Below are 18,689 nucleotides of genomic sequence, written 5' to 3' on the forward strand. Positions count from 1 at the left end.
TCGTCTGCTAGCTGTATCATTTCATTTTCCAGTAATTGTTGGTGTTTCATTATGTTTTGCTTTGCTAGCCTCTCAGTGTTACCTTTTTACGGGTTAATTGTGTCTATTCTGTTGGAAGGTGTCGACGTGGTTATCGGTGACGCCAGCAGCAAATCGTTGAATATGTAGTTTGCGGTAACAGTTTTGTTTGGAGTGCTGTCATGTACATTTTTCTCTCAACTAGAGACTTGCTTTCAAATTGAGCATGACTCTGAGTTCGAGTAGAAAGGGTGCCGTGGATACCACATTTATCTCGCTCAAAAAATTTAACAAAAAGGCCTAATTTCTATCGCTAGCTTTTTCACTAATTTTCTAAACAAGGTATTGCAATTTGCGGGCAAAAGTGCTGGGTTTTTTTTCAATAGTATTTCAAGGTTACGATGACGCTTTTGATTTTAATGCTACTCTCGTTTGGTTGAATTTCGATAAATGTGTTTTTGAACGATTACAAAGGAAAAAATAATCTATTTAAATTAGCACTAAGGGATAATTAAGTATTGACAGATGTGTTTTTCTCCTCTAAGTGTATAGGAAAAGACGAACCGAGATATATCCAAAACTGATCGAGTTTTAACCACTAAACTATGAGAACAGAATGCTATGCTGAACCGTTAAAACTGAAAAGAAGGGTAGCAAAACGCAAAGAAGTTGCTAAGCCATTATTAAGTAAAGAAAGAAATATATACATAGACTTACATGAAGGAAAGGTCGTCGAGAAACCTGTCCGTTTGCCTCACCTGGATCGTCGATTCTCTGTACAAGAGTAACCAACGCCAAACAATGGGTGCCATTGTGGATGACACTTCTTTATATACCGCAAGTTAAAATTCATTCCCAGGCGCTAGAAATATCCTTGCCTGGCAAGGAATGCATTACGCTTTGTTACTAAAAACATACATTTAACAATGTGGCGTGAAAAGTCCAGTGAAAAAGAATACTCATTCCAATTAATGGAATGTTTATATTGCTATTTTCGTCAAGGGTGGTTTTTATCAGCGCATTCTGCATAAGAATAAGCAAGATACGCGCAGACGTACTGAGATGTTGATAACTAGCGCCTTTTCTTTAAAGTCTGGTAAAGTCTGAGATACGCACTAGCCTAAACGAAAGTATAAGCACAAGAAAACGCCGGTGTGCACCGAAGCACTAGGAAAAGAAACATTTTTATTTTCCTTGTGCTTATGCTTATTTTTCACTAGTGTTACGCTTATTTCACAAGTGGGAACTGGCGAGAGATAAGCACAAACTTGTAACCGTTAAGGTTGGCACACACGAGGGGACTATTCCCTACGACTAGTCCCTGCAACAAGTCGCGGGGACAAGTCCCATCGTATGAACTGGCCATTTTTTAGTTCAAAATCTAGTCGCGCGCAGGGACCAAAGTTTGATTCCTGCGACTAGTTCCACGAATTCAAATCAGTTTGAATTTTTGGGACAAGTCCCTGCGACTTGTTTCTCAAAACGCCTCATGTGAACTGTTCGTGGGACAAGTCCCTGCGACCGGTCCCTTCGTGTAAACTCTTCAGGGGACCAGTTGCAGCGACTAGTCGCCAATATGCCAAGATTTATGTTGGAAGGTCCACGACCGTGTACAATCTTTTGTTTGCGCTCATACACTATGCATGAATTACGTAACCAAAGCGTTTCTACTGGTTAGTTCCTCAGTACGGCGTATTTGTGCACGTTCAAGGCCAAAAAAGCGGGCAAAAACTTACAACAAAGAAACTTGTCGGGTTTCATAATCATTTCCCCTCTTAACTATGGCCACGTCTATTATATTTGTTATTTTCTCCGATCCTTTCTGGCTCCTCACCTGTGCCGAAAGTTAACTAATTTTGTAAATATGGGGGCCAACTAGAAAACCGAATGGTTTACCCGACCCCATACCCTGACTTGAGTATTTATAAACTGAAAAGGTTTAAAGCTGTAATTTTACGTACAAATGTTAATTGTGAGAAATTAAGTATGTTATGTTGTCAGCGCAAGAATTCTTGTTTCTTCTGCGATGTAACTCGTTCGTGCTTATCAATCATCGACAACACCGACGAGTAATCGATAGGCCAAAACAATTTTGATCATCCATTACTCATTGATAATCGCCAATAATCAATGACTAATTGATTACTTGTTGATTACCCATCGATTACTCGTCGCTGTCACTGATCATCGATAAGTTACTTCTTGTTCTAAGGATCAACATCTCCCTTGAAGTGTGATCACTACTGTTAGAATTCAACACCACGGCACAATCCCTAGTTCTCAGTTTCACAAGACAAAACTTTTGCAACAAAAGTAATAACAACACTTCGACTATATCGGTTTTACGATCTTTATTTAAAGTTAAACCCCTAACAATGCACCGTGTAAGTCTTGAGGTTTGTTTTTCCCTGCCGCCATCTCCTCTAGTTTTATACAGGAATACGTGAGAAGTCACTGAAACATTAAACTTTGTACAGCTTTTAATGCTGCCCATGTTATGGAGGGTTCGTGCATGGTGGATAGAAAAATGTTTGCCTTAAAACTTTCTGTAAAGAAAGAAGAAATAAATACCGATATCCCTGGCTTTATAGTGAAATAATTCTCTTCAAATTCTTTTGGCACAAACTTAGTATACCATGCATTTACCATAAACTCCAAATTGGATAGGAAAGCCTTGAACCTTCGAAAGCCGGCCTCAAGAGTCCTCATGGGCCCGATGAGGATGAGTGAACCTTCAAAAGACCTGAGACCGACCGGTTTCCCTTCCTAAACGGTACACAACTAAACGTCACCAATGTAGTTTAACTCATCACAAATCAGTTAAGCCACAAATCCGAGTCCTGAGTGACACACGCCTATCACTCTAAACTTCTATTTGATTCCATCACTTTTTTAACCTGCTTACCTAACTAATTCAAACCGTATTGTATTGGTTCTTTAGTCTACAAGACAGGCGTCTGAGCAGGGGGATCTCGTCTCCAATAGGCTAATTTAGCAAGAGAACGGGAACGTCACTTGACGACGGCGCGCGCAGTACAAATACCCAAATATGGTCGGATGACGACTGCAGGGCGCGCGGAATAACCTGGATTCCGTTCTAATTTGACCATATTTGGGTATTTGTACTGCGCGCGCCGTCGTCAAGTGACGTTCCCGTTCTCTTGCTAAATCAGCCTAATAATTCACAGAGGACGCGATTTCCGTTTAAGTTGCTAGGCAACATAAACATGACGTACATGGCGACGCGGAGAACCTGTCGGCTGCTCGCGTGTTTTCGCGCTATTTTTTTATTGGATAAGAAAACTCCGACATAGTTCCAGTACCTTTCACAACCAATTGCCTCAAGAAAACAATCGATGTTTGCCTAACGCAAACTGACATACGTTACACTGATTCATCGCCTGTTTTCCAGTATTCTACATACACTATTCACAATTTAAGAGACACAATTAGCTACATTTAATACTATTTAAAAATCCCTTCTCAGTTTTCTACATCTGCTAAAATATTTACTTCATAAAGTATTTCTTTTTTAAATTGTTTCCTAGAGCTTCAACCGGTTGATATCTTCACTTCTGAAATCGACCCTGGGAAAAAAGGAAGATAATATATTATAAACGAACACTTAAAAATACCCTTTACAAATACCCAATACAAAATTATCCTTACTCTTACAACTCCTAACACTCAGCAAGATTCAAAGTCTAATTATTCCTTCCAGTTTCAATACACAGTCAAGCGGTCATGTGATGCAAACGTCGAAAATTCTCGACTAGGAGTTACTGTCTTGGTTTACAAACAAATTCTCCGAAAAAAAAATTAACATGAATGTATCGCGGTCGGTGAGGAGCATTTTGACTTCGATTAGATAGTGTTGGCTTCAAAAGAAAACTAGTTATGGGTGGATCATTTGGGTGATGGCTGATTTATAGATATATTGTGCAAACAAAATTGTATCAAAAACAACCACTGCCAAAAAAAATTCACACCCGTTCAGTGAGCCGAAAAAAAGCGTGGTACGGGGGAAAAATATTATGAATACACACGCTCCGACAAAAACTTCGCGCATAAAAAAATCGTGCCTGAACCAAGTCACTCACAACCCCCTCAAAAGGTCAACTGTTTCACCCCTTAGTCTATCATGTTATACCTCAACGATAACACTTGTCTGACTTCTGTGGGAGTAAGTCTCCATGTCATTGGTCCTGAGTTAGGGCCCCAGTAATCCATGATCTCACCAACCTTTTAAGCAACAACAAAAAAATGAATGGTCAGTTCTCTAGAAAGGCACTATGAAATAGAATTTATCATTCAGCTTCATTGAAGCGGTCAATACAGTGTGTCAATGTAAAGCTTACCTTTTCCAAATTAAGAACGGTGGCGACCTGCGTCAGCCTTGCAAACTTGTCTCGTATTGTCCACTGTGTGACAGCTGTCAGGTAACCGACCAATGAGCGCAGTTCTTTGTCGAACTGAAGGCCACCCAGCTAATTGTCGATTCACAAAAAAGAAAAGAAATTAGAATATAATGAACGTTTGCCGTGATAGCTTTGCAACCGCCCCTTCCCCGTTGAGGAGTCATGATGGCAGATCAATAAGTAAATAGGGAAAAGTTCCCTATTCACTTAGGGAATTAACTTCCCTGCTGTACAGATAATGAACTAATGCACTTCATTCTAATTTGTTAGCTGCATACTTCTCTAGCTCCCTGGTCTTTTGAGTAATACTTATACATCAAACACGAGGGATAGCGTTGCATTACATGTTAAAACGCCGAGAGCCAAGTAGAAAATAAGATACACAGCGGAGTATTGTTGACAAAATTTGAGGTATTTGGAAATGAAATGAAACTCGTTCTTTAGTGATTGTAATATCTTCTCACCAAGGAGAAAGCGCAGAGAAAAAAGGAAAAAAATCTATGCTAATAAAGACCTTTCCAAAAACCTTTAAGGTTATGACTTCCTTTCTTTAACGCATGGAGGAAGGGGACTTAAAGGAATGAAGGAGACTGCTGAAATACAGACATTAACTGGACGACAACGTACCCTGTTAAACGACGCTTTCATGACTGAGGCCTCCAGCTGAGTAGTTATTTCAGTGGCGGCCATGCTCACTAAAGAATCGTAGTTGCTCGGTGTCAGTGGACCCTGTTAAATTAAAACACAGTTTGTACGTTTAGCAAGCTTTTATTGCTCAGCGAAAAATGTTCCTGTGCAACACGAAAAAACCCATAACGGTCAATACGAGCTGGGTCCAGACACAAATTCATGACAAATGAACTTATCTCTGGTGTTTACATACCTTAAAGGATGTCAGCATCGAGTCCAAACTGGTGATGAAATTTTGAACAAATGGATCGTTGACTTCGTAAAAGGCAAATTCCTCCTACGTTAGAGCAAAAAAAAAAAAAAAAAAAAAATCAAAATCTATGAATATTTTTGAAAATAACTAAACTGTAATTCCTTCATTCTCATGCATTACTCAAGATCATTTCTATCATACTCGAACCAATCAGAGGAAACGTGTTGTCCTCTTGGCCAATCAGATGCTTACTGTTTGTTTTCCCGCGCATGGCACTGGATGTATGTTTTCCCGCGCTTGGCACTGGATGCATGTTTTTCCGCGCTTATCACTGGCTACATGTTTTCCCACGCTTGGCACAGGTTACATGTTTTCGCGCGCTTGGCACTGGTTGCATCCTTTCCCGCGAATGGCATTGGATGCATGTTTTGCCGCGCTTGGCACTGGTTACATGTTTACCCGCACTTGGCACTGGATGCATGTTTTCCCGCACTCGGCACTGGATGCATGTTTTGCCGCGCTTGGCACTGGTTACATGTTTACACGCACTTGGCACTTGTTACATGTTTTCCCGCACTTAGCACTGGTTGCATGTTTTCCCGCGCTTGGGACTGGATGCATCTTTTCCCGCGCTTAGCACTGGATGCATGTTTTCCCACGCTTGCTTCTCGTTTCACGTTTAGACGAGTTTGATGACAGTATCATGTTTTCTCGTGCTTTGAGTTCAGATTGTTTTTGTGAAAAGTGATATTTCCACATTGCGCAATTCTCTGCGCAGTAATTACTTCTTAGTGTTAGGACCGTCGTTGTAATATTAAGGGAACACTAAAAAGATAAGAGGAAAATTGTACGAAGTAGAAACAACTTCGGAGAAAGACCGTTTTACTTGAAAGTTGAGACCGAGAGGAATAGACTTTACCTCAGATATATTATGACTTGTTGAGTTGAATCCATCAATAAGAGGTTTTAATCTTGGTATCACAGCAGTAGAACACAGTTGATATATTCCACCCTAGACAGAACACAGTAGCGCAAATAACTTAGATAAAGAATCGCTAGACATACTTCTCTTTTCTTCTGTTACCACAAACTAAAAACTTCTAGGGCTTCTATTTTCAACAATTAGCGCGATTTATAGCAGCTGCTAAATAAGATTATTAATGTAGAACAGTATCACCTAAGGCAGGAGGAGTTTATTCTGAAGAAAGAATCAGATTTTACGGTAGATTTTATACTGAAGAAAGCTTCTTCCATCCAGGCACTGGAGTATTGGTCGTGTTGGCCTACTGTCACGCAAAGGAAGCGGGAACCGTTCTAAGATCTGTCACGCAGTGACTTCAAATACTTCAATAAATAAGTAGTGAGTAATAATGAGAAACTAGCGTACTTGAAGTAAGTCCTTGAAGATGTTTGACGTGCTCATCAAATCGGCAAGACAACTCTAGACAAAGGAAAACATTCAAAATGGGACAGTTATATTGATTACACAAGAAGTTTAAACAATTTTACTATAGCTAAATTGACAAGGTAGAACAGACTGTGTTAAACTATTACGGCGTCATTTCCTATATACCTATGGGGAGCAGGGTTGGCGCAGTGGTGAGACCACTCGCCTTCCGCCAATGTGGCGCAGGTTCGATTTCAGCCCAGTGTCATAAGTACGTTGAGTTTGTTGTTGATTCTCGCCTTGTTCCGGGGGTTTCTTTCCGGCTTCTCCGGTTTTCCGGAGAGCTAAGGCTGATGAGATTTCTTCTCTAAATATTGTAATTTATTTATTTTATTTATTTATTTTAAAATAATAGTCACCATCTGTAGGTAAACATGCAGATCTGGTCAAAACTTCAGGGGTACCCAGGGGTACAGCTGCAGTTTTCGAGACTACCCCCCTATTAGATTCCATTGCAAGCTAGTTCTAGGTTTACAATACAAATACTAAGAATATGAATAAAAAGTCACCTCTAGTTTAAGTTTGTCAGGTTCTCCAAATGTAAGGTTCCTTTCACATTCAATCTGACAAGAAATTTGATAAAAATGTTAACACATGACTAATTAACGACATGTTACACAAGGACTATAGAGTAGCGTTCCGTCGGTGCCGTTGCCTAATTAATGTAATTCTAATGTATTTCTAACTTCCTCCCGCCCCGATGGGGAGCCAGTCCACCACAGGTCCCCCCCCCCCCCCACCCTCACCCCGACATTTTGTTCACCTGTGTTTACAATACAGGCGCCATCCTCTAAAGCTCTCTGATTTTTTCTTTCGGAAAAGGCGGCTATGACACAGGCTAGAGAAGTCCTTCTCGCCTTGTGTTGTTGTTGGTATGGATTCCAGAAAGGTGAGAAACGTTTTTCTAGTTTGTGTAACAGCTACCCTTTCCAAAAGAAGAAATCGGGGAGAGCTTTCGAGGATGGCAGCTGTGTAATAAACAAACAAAACAAACAACAATAACGATAATAATAACAACAATGGCGACAGAAATGACAATTACAATAACAACAGACAGGAAAGCACTTGATGCCTTACCTCCAGATCTTTCTTCAGTTTCTGGATGTTATTACTGCTAACTTCAAGGTTGTTGAGTGTTACCTGGAATAAGCCAACAAGAATGTTCACAATGTTATAACAGGACTTTTGATTGAGTTTTAAAAGTATAGAACACAAACTTGATTTAAGAGCTCCAGTCGATGGCGACAAATCCCTTGAGTTCTTTAAACATTGCTTTACATTTTCTTTCACTGCTACTTTTGAGAATTTAGTGTTACATCAAGACCATATCTCCTAGTTGATGATTTTCTTTATTCTCATAACCTGACAGCTTAACGATGAATTGATAATGCGAGGAGAGATTAGATGTTGACCTCTTTAGAACTTCAAGAGTAGGCTGATATTTGATTTACGATGCAATGGCTCTGGCAATAGGAAAGAAGAAGAGCGTAAGGGTTCTCAGAAATGTGAAGAAGCACTCCGTGATGAGGTAGCTTGAGGTTTCACGCCCACCGAGTTCACCTCCACATCGACTCAACTAGCGATCAAGTGCTTAAAAATTGCAAAATCACATGTGCAAGACATGTTCATTTCTCGTTCTTTAATCCATTGAAGGTGAAGACGAACTCGACATGGAAAGTTTAAAATGATTTCAGGGATGCGAAATTCGTGGGTGCGAACTCGATTTGGCGTGAAACAGGTAGCATTCTGTGACGACTGTCACAGTGAGAAAGAAAAGTTGTAACACGTCTTAGAGTGACAAAGAAGTGTTACGTGACAATCCAAATAATGCTAACAGCCGTGTCACACTCACAAGGAAAGCCTTCCTAGCAGCTGCGTTCTCAGCAGTTGAGGAGTAACCCACTTGTATCTTCCCTTGTAACATTCCAGACAAATCGAGACTGGTGGCAGGAAAGAATAAAAAGATATTGTATTAAGTACGAGAGAAACACTTTAATAGGAGTTTTAAAACACGGATACATTGAAAACTGCCTCTTAAAATGAGGCATGTTATTGGCATTACAAACAATACAGGCCACAAAGATTATCCTGGTGTTTATATGGGAAGAACGAACTTAGAGATTCTAGGGAAATGCATGACTGTAGCACTGGCTCACTACCAAGTTAACGAATAACTTACCGATGCTATTAGGCCAGAACAAGCTGTACGTTACCACCACAGAAGGCATGGTATTAATGTACAGTATTGGGTAAATCGTTTGATATTTTGTGTTTTAACAGGACAACGGCATTTGCAAAATAAAACAAAAAATATGATATTCAGATAATTACCTGCCAGATGGGAAACCAGCTTTTAACCTGGATGTTAGTACATCGCGGTAATCAGATGACAGAAGAGCACTGTAACAACGAATATACAGCAAAGTAACAGATCAGTTCAAGGATCAAATTACCAACAGAAATGGCTAATTCCCTCCACGAGACATGCCTGAAGGGAATCATGGTAGTTGTATTCATCATCTTGGACTGGATTTTTGTTTTGATGAATACAACTACCATGATTCCCTGCAGGCACGTCTCACGGAATAATTTCGCCATTAAGTTAAGAATATACACTCTTCTAAAACAGATTTTGGTCATCAAAGAGACATTCAAATCTGAAAAGACAAAGTACAGTGTATGTGTACTGTAACCTTTTTCCACCCTATTGAAAGTCTCTTTTGATGTATCCTTGATAATTATTGTGTGGTAGCATTAACTAACTATTTTAGGTCACTATAACAACTCCAATTTTATAACTAAGCATAATTTATTAGCAGGCATTCATTATTACCAAGCATGATTTAACATTGCACATGTTCCATCAACACTAGAACTTGACAGAGCACGCCTGAAAGAAGAAAGAAAGATAACACAAACTGTACATCAAATATCAAATATCAAGTTCAGCATTCACCATTTACCAATCACCAAGCAACTGTTTAAACTGAAACTTCCACAAACACAAGTTACGTTTTGACTTAGATCTCTTTCCCCCTGGTCTACCACCATAGCCTTCCACCGGACCCTGTTCTTTGCGATCTTCTCAGCCTCATCCCATGTCTTCCCGATGTTATCCGGCTCCTTTGTCATTGTGCATCTCCATGATTGTACAAGTTATGTTTTGCCAGTCTCAGCAGTCGTCAAAGTGCAAGTGGAATCATCACATCTCGTTTCGTGTACGTATACATGTAAGTTGCTTACCTGACAGCCTTTTGCACAATAAAGAAAACATCATCCACCATGCTGGATGTGACAGCTTCATCATCACCACCCTCAGTAACATCCATCTTCACAGCCTGACAAAAAAACACACAAAACAGAGCTACAATGTTGGGGCATAAGTATGTGGAAACTTACATGGATACTAATGACTCCTTCCCCCCACCCCTCCTTGAGGAAATGTTCAAGTTTGGGCCTTCACACAGCCATAACAGAAGCAAACTGAGTGTGCAATTATATCGACATAGCTTTGGGCAGGGGGTCAGTTAAGATGATGTTCTACTGTAATTGCATGGATTGAATTGCATTGTTACAGTATATTGGTATTAGTATGCAATGATTATTGTAACCTTCTTGAGACAACTCCTTCTGACCTGCATTGTAGCTATTAAGAATGCGAGTCTTTAATTTTGAACCATGGAGGCTATCATTCCTCATTTTAAACAAAAACAAGGAGACAATGGAATGACCACATGCTCTTGGGAGAGGCTGCCAATAAACACCAGAATTTCTTGTAACTTTTACCATCAATGGCTCCCTTGTGTTACATGTGCCTTAGTAAGTATTGTGTCGTATTGCAACTAGAGTAAGAATCAATGGGTATTGTTTCTTAAAGTACAGTGTTGTAGTGAAAGTAGCAAATTGTGGGAACTAGAGTACAGTTCATTATTGTAAATAATTGAAAAAAAAAAACACTTTAATTTACCTTCATGACAGTTTCCCTCATAAAATACTCTTCCATGTAAATGTAATTTCCAATCAGCTCCTGATAAATTAAAAAGATATCAATTTGAAATAATTGCAATTAAGTTAACCGCCAGAAGCATTTCCTTTACGAGAAAACAATGACACTGTTTACCTGCATTTTTCTGTTGAGCTCACAGTTGGAAACCACTTTGTCTTGAATTCCTAACAATTCTGCCAAGAAATGTTTATATGTTACATGTCTTTTACTAGTTCTGTGGTCAGTGGGAACCTTGTGGCCAACTTCAAAGCAAAATTATGGGCTGTCAGACTCTTTCTATTTCTGATCATTAATTCTGGTATCTATTCTTTCTAGTTTTACATGTTTACACAATTTAGTTCAATATTCTAGAAATAGTCCACCAATCAAGTTTTTGAACTTGTTCTCAGTTTAACTTTCTCTGCCCAAATGGATCTAACAGAGTTGCCTACCCCAAGGTCCTAATAAAACTTTAAATTGTTGTGAGGAAAAAAAATTGGTATGCTCTGATTAGTAACTTACAGTTGTATTAAAGATGGAGAAATGAGCAAAACATGACTGTGTTCGAAATGATATATTTCCTGTTAAAGAAATCAAGATGCATCTTGACGTTTGTAGGAGTGAGGGGTGAGACATCAGAGACTGTGTCCCACCACCCCTTTAGGAATTTCTTTTGGGTTTTTAAATTTCTCAGGAACTTGCACTCTCACTGCAACTAACATAACAACTTGTTTCTGAATAACTGCATAGATCTGCTCTGTCTTTCAGATTATATGCAAGTCCTCCAAAGAACAGGAAGTGAGAGGTCTTCAACAGATGGTTAACACCACTGACAAGTAATCAATGATTATTGATAATAAATTGCTGAGTGCCTGCTAACTGCAAAACTAATTTGTATGTAAGAAAACTTACAAGTACCTTCAGTCTTTTCCTCTTCTGGTACATTTTCCACATCATCCTAAACATAGAATGTACATATGAGAGGTTAATTTATTCAAGAGCAGTGCACGCATATCACAGTTCAATGGATTTAACAAATATCAGTGAATGTAATACTGCAATCTACTTCAGATTAGGCTGTAACTACCTAAATTTTCACTTCATTTTGGGAAGTGACTCGATAATTAGCCATGCTGTTAAATATTATTATACAAGGGGAAAATGTTACAAATTATACCATCTATCTGTACCTGACATGTGAAGGATAATAACATCAAAAGATTTGAAATGACTTACAGTGATCCTTTTTTCCAGAAATCTCAAATACATCTCTGCCCTTGCATTCATAACAACAACTTCCCTCAAAACAACATCAAGTTCTCTTGGGTCATATCTGAACAAAAAAATCAAACAAACAAATAAAACAAAGTTCACACACTTTCATTCCTCCATTAAATTGATTAATTTTGATGATTTGAAAATAGTTTTTCAGCTAAGGTCATAGGTACCGTATGAGTGCAGATGGCATTTTTCACATTGCAGAACTATGACGCAAGTACATGTATCAATGGCTCTAAAGATTGGTATACAGGTCACGGATGTTAGTTTTGAAATCTTTGAAGACACATGAAGAATTCTCCTCTGAAAGCCAGGCTGCAGATACATGTATTGAAAATAGATGTGCTTGAAATGTATGTGTACATGAGCTCCTTTAACAAAGCTCATAAGGAGATAACCAGAAATATTGATATTTGAAAGTCATATACCAGCCAGTAACTAACTATTTATATTAATTGATAATTATTTTGTAAAATTACCTTTCAAGATTAGCAGAAGAACCTTTGAATGTTTGACTACCCTGCACTGACTTAAACTGCAATATAAAAAATAACTAATTAATTTACTTAATAATTTATACATGTATTATTGAACAGTAGTATTTGCCACAAAAATAAAACATGATGCAATGATGCAATATTACCTGCAAAATAATTTTAATTATACTAGTAAGTTCCTGTTCAAACCTGCACATCTTTGTACAGCTATCTCTAAACTTTGAGATCGCTACCAATCAATGGCAAGACTTACTCTATAATTATTTGTAATATTATTTTATTATTGGTGTTTGTAGGAGATTTTATGCTGTAAAGGTTAATAATGAAAAATAAACTAAAAGGTTAAATAACCAAGACATTACTTTGATTTAATGTGAGCACCTTTTCTTTGAACTGTCTCTTTTTGAGAAACTGGTCCACCACTTGAATAGCTTGTCTGTCACATTCAGCCTGAAAATTCAAAAATTTTACATGATCTATTATTACAAGGTAAGACAAAATATTAGTCCTGAGAGCTTTGCCATCTAGTTTAGCATATCACTTATCAGCACGTCTGATTTTGTTTTGAAGTTTTACAATGGAAAGTATTCTGATCGTTAAAAAATAGTTAGGTCATATCAAACTAAAGGGTAATTTGGAATGCCAGTTTCATCAGGCAAAGACAACAATGCAAGTTAAAAAGAAAATATATTAAAGTGAACATTACTAATAATCACATACCTGCATAGCTTGCAGCAAAATAAACATTTTACCAGGACCTGCAGGTAGATACAGTAACTATTAGAGAACACAGCATGCAATCAGATAAAAAGTGAAATGATTGTTGACTATACATAATGTACATATGGATGCTTAATCATTCTTTCAAGTTATAGCAAAACTTGTGTAAATACCACATTTCGATCATTATTTAGTCTCTGAAAACCATCTTACCATAGTAAGTCTCTACAAATGGCTGATGTTCCTCCACCATGCGTGCAATGTTCTCAAACAGCAAGGTGAGTGTGTTGGCAAACACAACATTAGCTTGACGATCTACATTCAAAAACAGAAACATCCTCGTAACGTAGTAACAGAGACATCCCTAAGTAGTAAGTAGACAAAAGTCTCTCTTTTATGCATAAGGCAAATTTTTTGACCCACAAATTTTGTTCTACAGAGAAAGATATTTTGATTAGCCATCATTCATCCATACAGTACAGTAGGGATCTCTGATCTGTCAGGCTACTTCATCAGTAGGGGAAATTTCTGAGCCAAAAAAAAATGATCTCTTTAGTTGGAAATTAAATGAGTTAATTATGCGAACAGAAAGGTCTGCTCAGACAGGTTAATTTTGATAATGCTATTAATTATGTAACAGTACATAATTATGTGCACTTGAAGTTTCATTTGCTTTCAAATTTCACTTCACAATACTTTTAAATGCACATTTTTTATACAATGTAAGAAGTAGTCCCACCTGATTCCTTGATAGCAACAGCACTGTCCAGATTCTTCTGGCATTGAGCAGCTATCTATATCATCAACAACAAACATTTTCGGTTTTCAGACATTTTAACTTAATAGACAAAACTGAAAGCAAAGAGGCAGATCAAAAGTAGCAGATTTCTGATTTCTACTTTTGGAGTGACACAGGCTGTAAGACATCATCAATGACAAATTGACACTGCTTTAGTAAACTCTTGGGGAGAAAAATGAAACAAGTGAGGGTGGGGCATATTCTGACTCATTATTACGCCCCTCCCTTCACATATCCATTTCCACAAACTATCTTGAGCTGGGACTGTTACCAAAACAGCTGGCTTCTAAAGCAATCTTCAGTTATTACTGGAATCAAATCAATAGAATCATTACACACACCTGGGAGCACAAGTATCCTCCATACTTTTGAAGTCCAACTTGATGCTGACCAAGTAATGGAAAAATCTTGAAAAACCTGGAAAAATAGAGATAATTTTTCATACTTGTACTTCAGTGTAAAAACATCATTACAGTGGTTTTACCTGTATCTTTTTTTTGTTACACTACCCTGCAAATCCACAGATTTTGAAAAATAAATTAAAACAAAACTGTATGAAAAGTTGAAATCAGTTCTGTAACATAAATTATAAATTAAAATAAAATAATCTATTGAACGTGTACATGTATTCCCACCTTTCAACAGAGTTCCGATCACCATTCTGTATCGCGGCCTCAAACTTATCATGAACTATTCTTTTTAGTTTTGCTTCTGCTTCATGGAGTAATGCAAATGCTCCTGCTATATCAGAACCTGTAAGAACAACCGAGTTTTAGTTAAACTTATCACCAGTATAATGAGTTTGAGAACATGTCTGTAGAGCAATGCAATGTGCAATTCCAGAAAATATCCATACTCCCCCACTGAAAATATTAGAATTTCCAGAGGGGGTTTCTCTAAGACCAAAACATGAAATGTATCACGCTTACTTGGAATTTCCAGAGGGGTGTGTCGGGGGGGGGGGGAGGGGAGGGAGGGGTCTTCAAAATAGCCCCTTCTGTGGAGGAGGTAAGGATATTTTCTGGAAATACACAATGTTAAGTTGGTGGGATCTCATGAAATTCATGCCCAGCATGAAGAAATGCTTAGCAACCCTGCGAGGGGCAGCCACTGGAGATGCTAACTACAGTGATACTGTAGCATCAATGGAAACAACTTAAGCTGGGAAATGATCAATTTACTGGTAATATATAATTATGTGCTTAAAGTGCACCTAACCCTCCAATTTGTGTTTCTGGCTACAAATCTACATGTACTCTGCTAAGTGGCAGATCAGCCAGGAAAATGTTTCATTCTAGGTAACAACTTACTGACCTAGCCCTGCAAAGTCCTTGCTAAATGACCAGAGCCAATAAAATGAAATTTTCCCATTAGGGTGACCATAAAAAATACAATGTAAATAAAAAACAAGTTGTCAATTGGCACCTTCTTTTGAATCGCCTGTTACCTCCTTGAGCACCTGTTCATCTAGATTGAGGTATCTGTGAATATGTGCTGCTGCCTAAGGAAGAAATCACAACAAAAGAGAAATGCAAGAATTTATACTTACTTATTATATAGACTACATGTACTCATAAATTGTATTACTGAAACTGAATGATCTTGATCATGTCCAAGTATTATTTTAAGGCTAATACATGACGTGTAATTGTGTGGATGCACATTTTTGGGCAGATAAGGATGGCAACTGCAAAAGTTGCAAAACTTTCAGGTCACATGTTAATATTTTTTTCAGGGGTGTGGGGGAAGGAGGACGAGGGTCCCTGATTGGCCTACAACACTTAGCCTTTGCAAATGAATACCTGTTATGCCGTAGGGTCATCTCAGGTCTAAATTAATCCTTAACTTGTTTGTTTCTCGCTTCATGCTACAGAAACTGGGATAAGCTCCGGCCTGATGGTTCACTTGGCTCATATATGCAGACTTTACCTTGTGTCTGTAAGTTTGGTATCAACTATCAAATTTGATTAAATGATGAAAATGCTGGCCTGACACATTATAACACACCTGCTCAAAGTGTTCAGTGTTAAGTGCAGTCTGTACACCATCTACACAGGCCTACAGAATAGGACAGTTAAAATAACATCAAACCTGTGTTGTCAAACACTTCTAATCTCCACAAACAGGGACAGTCAATTAAGTGATGAGTTAGTTAGGTTTCAGATTTACATGGATCTTGGAAGATGTACTGTACGTGTTTGAGAAGCATTACATGCATATATCGAAATATTAATTAAATTACTATAATAATAGAAAATGGTGTACAATTGGAAGACTAACAATATACTTGTCTCATATAAGCCATGCATCTAAAAGTATCTCTCTTAATTACCAAATGTAATAACAGTCATTGATCTCAAATAAAAGACATATTTAGAACTACACTTAAGATTCATTATACATTATGGAAGATAAACCTGCTCATTGCTGCAATCAAAAATTAATGTACTATGTAGGATTTAGTTTCATAATCAGATTCTCTTCCCCATGAACTCATAACAGAGCAGGGGAAAAAGCTATATATCTGTAGTGTATATATGTAATCCAAGTACCTTTAAATCAAGAATGTCATCCACCTGTTTGATTGTTTCTTGAACTCTGTTCTGAAATCAATACAGAATCGAGTAATAATGCTCTTAAATGCAATTTAACAAAGTTAACAACAAAGAGTAGCTGGTACTTCCGGTCAGTGGTATTTGTATGGTATTGTATGCTCAGTGTTCTTTGCCATTGTAATAGCCTGTTCCAGCATGATGGTCCCTGGAATGGTCATTTTGGTAGAAATCATTGAATATTTTACACAGAGCTAATTAAAACTTACTGCTGGCCTAATAGTTTTTATATCTTAAAAAGAAATAAAAAATGATTTAATAGGCCTTTTCAAAAACCTGACAACATTTTAGAAACAAAAACAACAAAAAGCAAATTACTGTTTAAACTATCTAAATAATGTTATCATCACATTACCAGTGTTAAATGTACTATCATAATCAGGATTTAACCAGCGTAGCTATATGACCAACCTTAACAAGATCCAGAAGTCGTACTTTACTGCTGACCTTTTCAGCTAAATCTGAAGTGTTGGAAATCATGGTGTGCAAATGCTGGGCATCTCTCATCACTAACTGCAGGTTAGGACTAAAAAACACATAACTATGGTTACGGTATATGACCAAAGATTTCACTCGGTCTTATCTGAGCTATGATGTAAGCAGTTTTATTGAATGTCAGAGTAGTTTAAGTAGCTGGCTTATTAAATACAATAGATGGTGATTTTTACCAGCAATCAGTTTGGCAATCCTTAAGAGCCACTTACTTCAATTTTCTTTATGTTATCTCTCACATCAACAAATATATAACTTTGTTGTAGCTCAATTAAAGCCACTTTTTACTAGTGTTTTAAGTTAAGCTACTTCACATAAATTATACATGCACTACTCACATAACATTCTGTAGTGTATTTAGTTTTGCATCAAGCCTTGGCTGGTTGTCTAAGATGGCATCAAGCTCATTATTCAATTTTTGCTGATGACAAAAAGGAATAGAAAACCAAATTGTTATAATATGTTTAAATAACACTCTGAGAGGAGGGAAATCTTCATGCAATAATTCACTGTAAATTGTGTTTCAATCAGTTGTTCAAAGTTGATTCTTCTGAAAGCTTTCATGAGATCTTTACCTGGCTAATTATTATATACATGTAACAAAAACTAAAAAAAAGAATTAAAAAAGATTGTTCATGTTCTCAGATGTCCTACTAGCAAGTCCAATCAGTCTGCGATGGATGATGGGACATTAGGATTGGGTTACCTACATGTATGAGCTGCCAGGAATTTTCTTCATATTTTTTGACAGAAATAATGATCAGCTCTGAATGGCTGTTAGCCACTTGCCTCTCTTTACCTTATTTGTAACCCCATCTATCTATTCAATAGAATACTTTTCTTTTTGTTCGAAAATTAGCCTTAAGGTGTTGCTTCCAAAAATATCTTACTTCCCTCTCCATGGAAAGTTTTTGGTTAGAGTCCCCCCCCCCCCCACTTCCACATTTACCCCATGTACCAGTTGAGCTATCCATTTTTTCAGCCTTCTGCAGTCCTGAGTTATAGACATTTTTTCAGGTTCTCCGCTGGGAAATTCACATCATATCGGTAGTGTAGCAGCTCTCGTAAGCTTGCAATTCTATTTGTCGTCATTGCAGCAGCTGTTAGTGCTTTGGAGCTAGGAAGCATATTTGTTCCTGTTGTTTGTTCTATTGTCCTCTCAAAGGGTTTCAAGCCATTCATGTGAGACCTCATAACAACTGCAACATGACCCCATCATATCCGCCGCAACCATCTGCACTTTCAGAACACTATCAAACTGTACCATACAGACAACAGTCTGACGTCCAGCCCGGTCATCCACGGTCATCCACTGACACGTAAGCATGTGTTGCAAACATAACGAATCATAACAAATATGGCTACAGATACATGTCTTTTATGCACCTGTTGCTAACTTTAGTTAGCATCCTTTATAACATACCTCGTGAAGGTGAATTTGCGCATAGGCTTGTTGGATTTCGGTGATATCGGTTAAGCTGAAAACATCCAACTCGTGGGCCGCCATCTTGGAAAATAGTATGCGCCAGCGATAGATAGG

General features: G+C 37.9%; 1 protein-coding gene across 2 annotated transcripts; it reads right to left on the reverse strand.

Annotated features, from left to right (window-relative positions):
- Positions 1 to 1,846: 1,846 nt before the first annotated feature.
- On the reverse strand, positions 1,847 to 18,673 carry LOC145464927 (conserved oligomeric Golgi complex subunit 4-like). Of its 2 annotated transcripts, XR_014041469.1 has the most exons (31): positions 18,573 to 18,673; positions 17,488 to 17,570; positions 17,069 to 17,183; positions 16,598 to 16,648; positions 16,053 to 16,103; positions 15,471 to 15,546; positions 14,681 to 14,798; positions 14,387 to 14,462; positions 13,986 to 14,040; positions 13,460 to 13,561; positions 13,247 to 13,284; positions 12,908 to 12,976; positions 12,509 to 12,564; positions 11,988 to 12,084; positions 11,670 to 11,709; positions 10,887 to 10,945; positions 10,734 to 10,793; positions 10,010 to 10,104; positions 9,600 to 9,656; positions 9,098 to 9,166; positions 8,619 to 8,706; positions 7,844 to 7,906; positions 7,276 to 7,329; positions 6,707 to 6,760; positions 6,239 to 6,331; positions 5,320 to 5,403; positions 5,064 to 5,165; positions 4,377 to 4,505; positions 4,169 to 4,260; positions 3,212 to 3,605; positions 1,848 to 3,004 (listed from the first exon to the last, which is right to left on the reverse strand). XR_014041469.1 is itself a non-coding variant. In XM_081448740.1 (30 exons), exons 1-30 carry the CDS (start codon positions 18,654 to 18,656, stop codon positions 3,563 to 3,565), a joined length of 2,253 nt encoding a protein of 750 aa, XP_081304866.1. In that variant the 5' UTR covers positions 18,657 to 18,673; the 3' UTR covers positions 1,847 to 3,562. The 2 variants fall into 2 exon arrangements, 1 of the variants encoding a protein (XP_081304866.1); XM_081448740.1 differs by having other exon boundaries at positions 1,847 to 3,605.
- Positions 18,674 to 18,689: the final 16 nt, after the last annotated feature.

The sequence above is a fragment of the Orbicella franksi genome, chromosome 13 (assembly GCF_964199315.1).
Source record: "Orbicella franksi chromosome 13, jaOrbFran1.1, whole genome shotgun sequence".
Classification (NCBI taxonomy): Eukaryota; Metazoa; Cnidaria; class Anthozoa; order Scleractinia; family Merulinidae; genus Orbicella; species Orbicella franksi.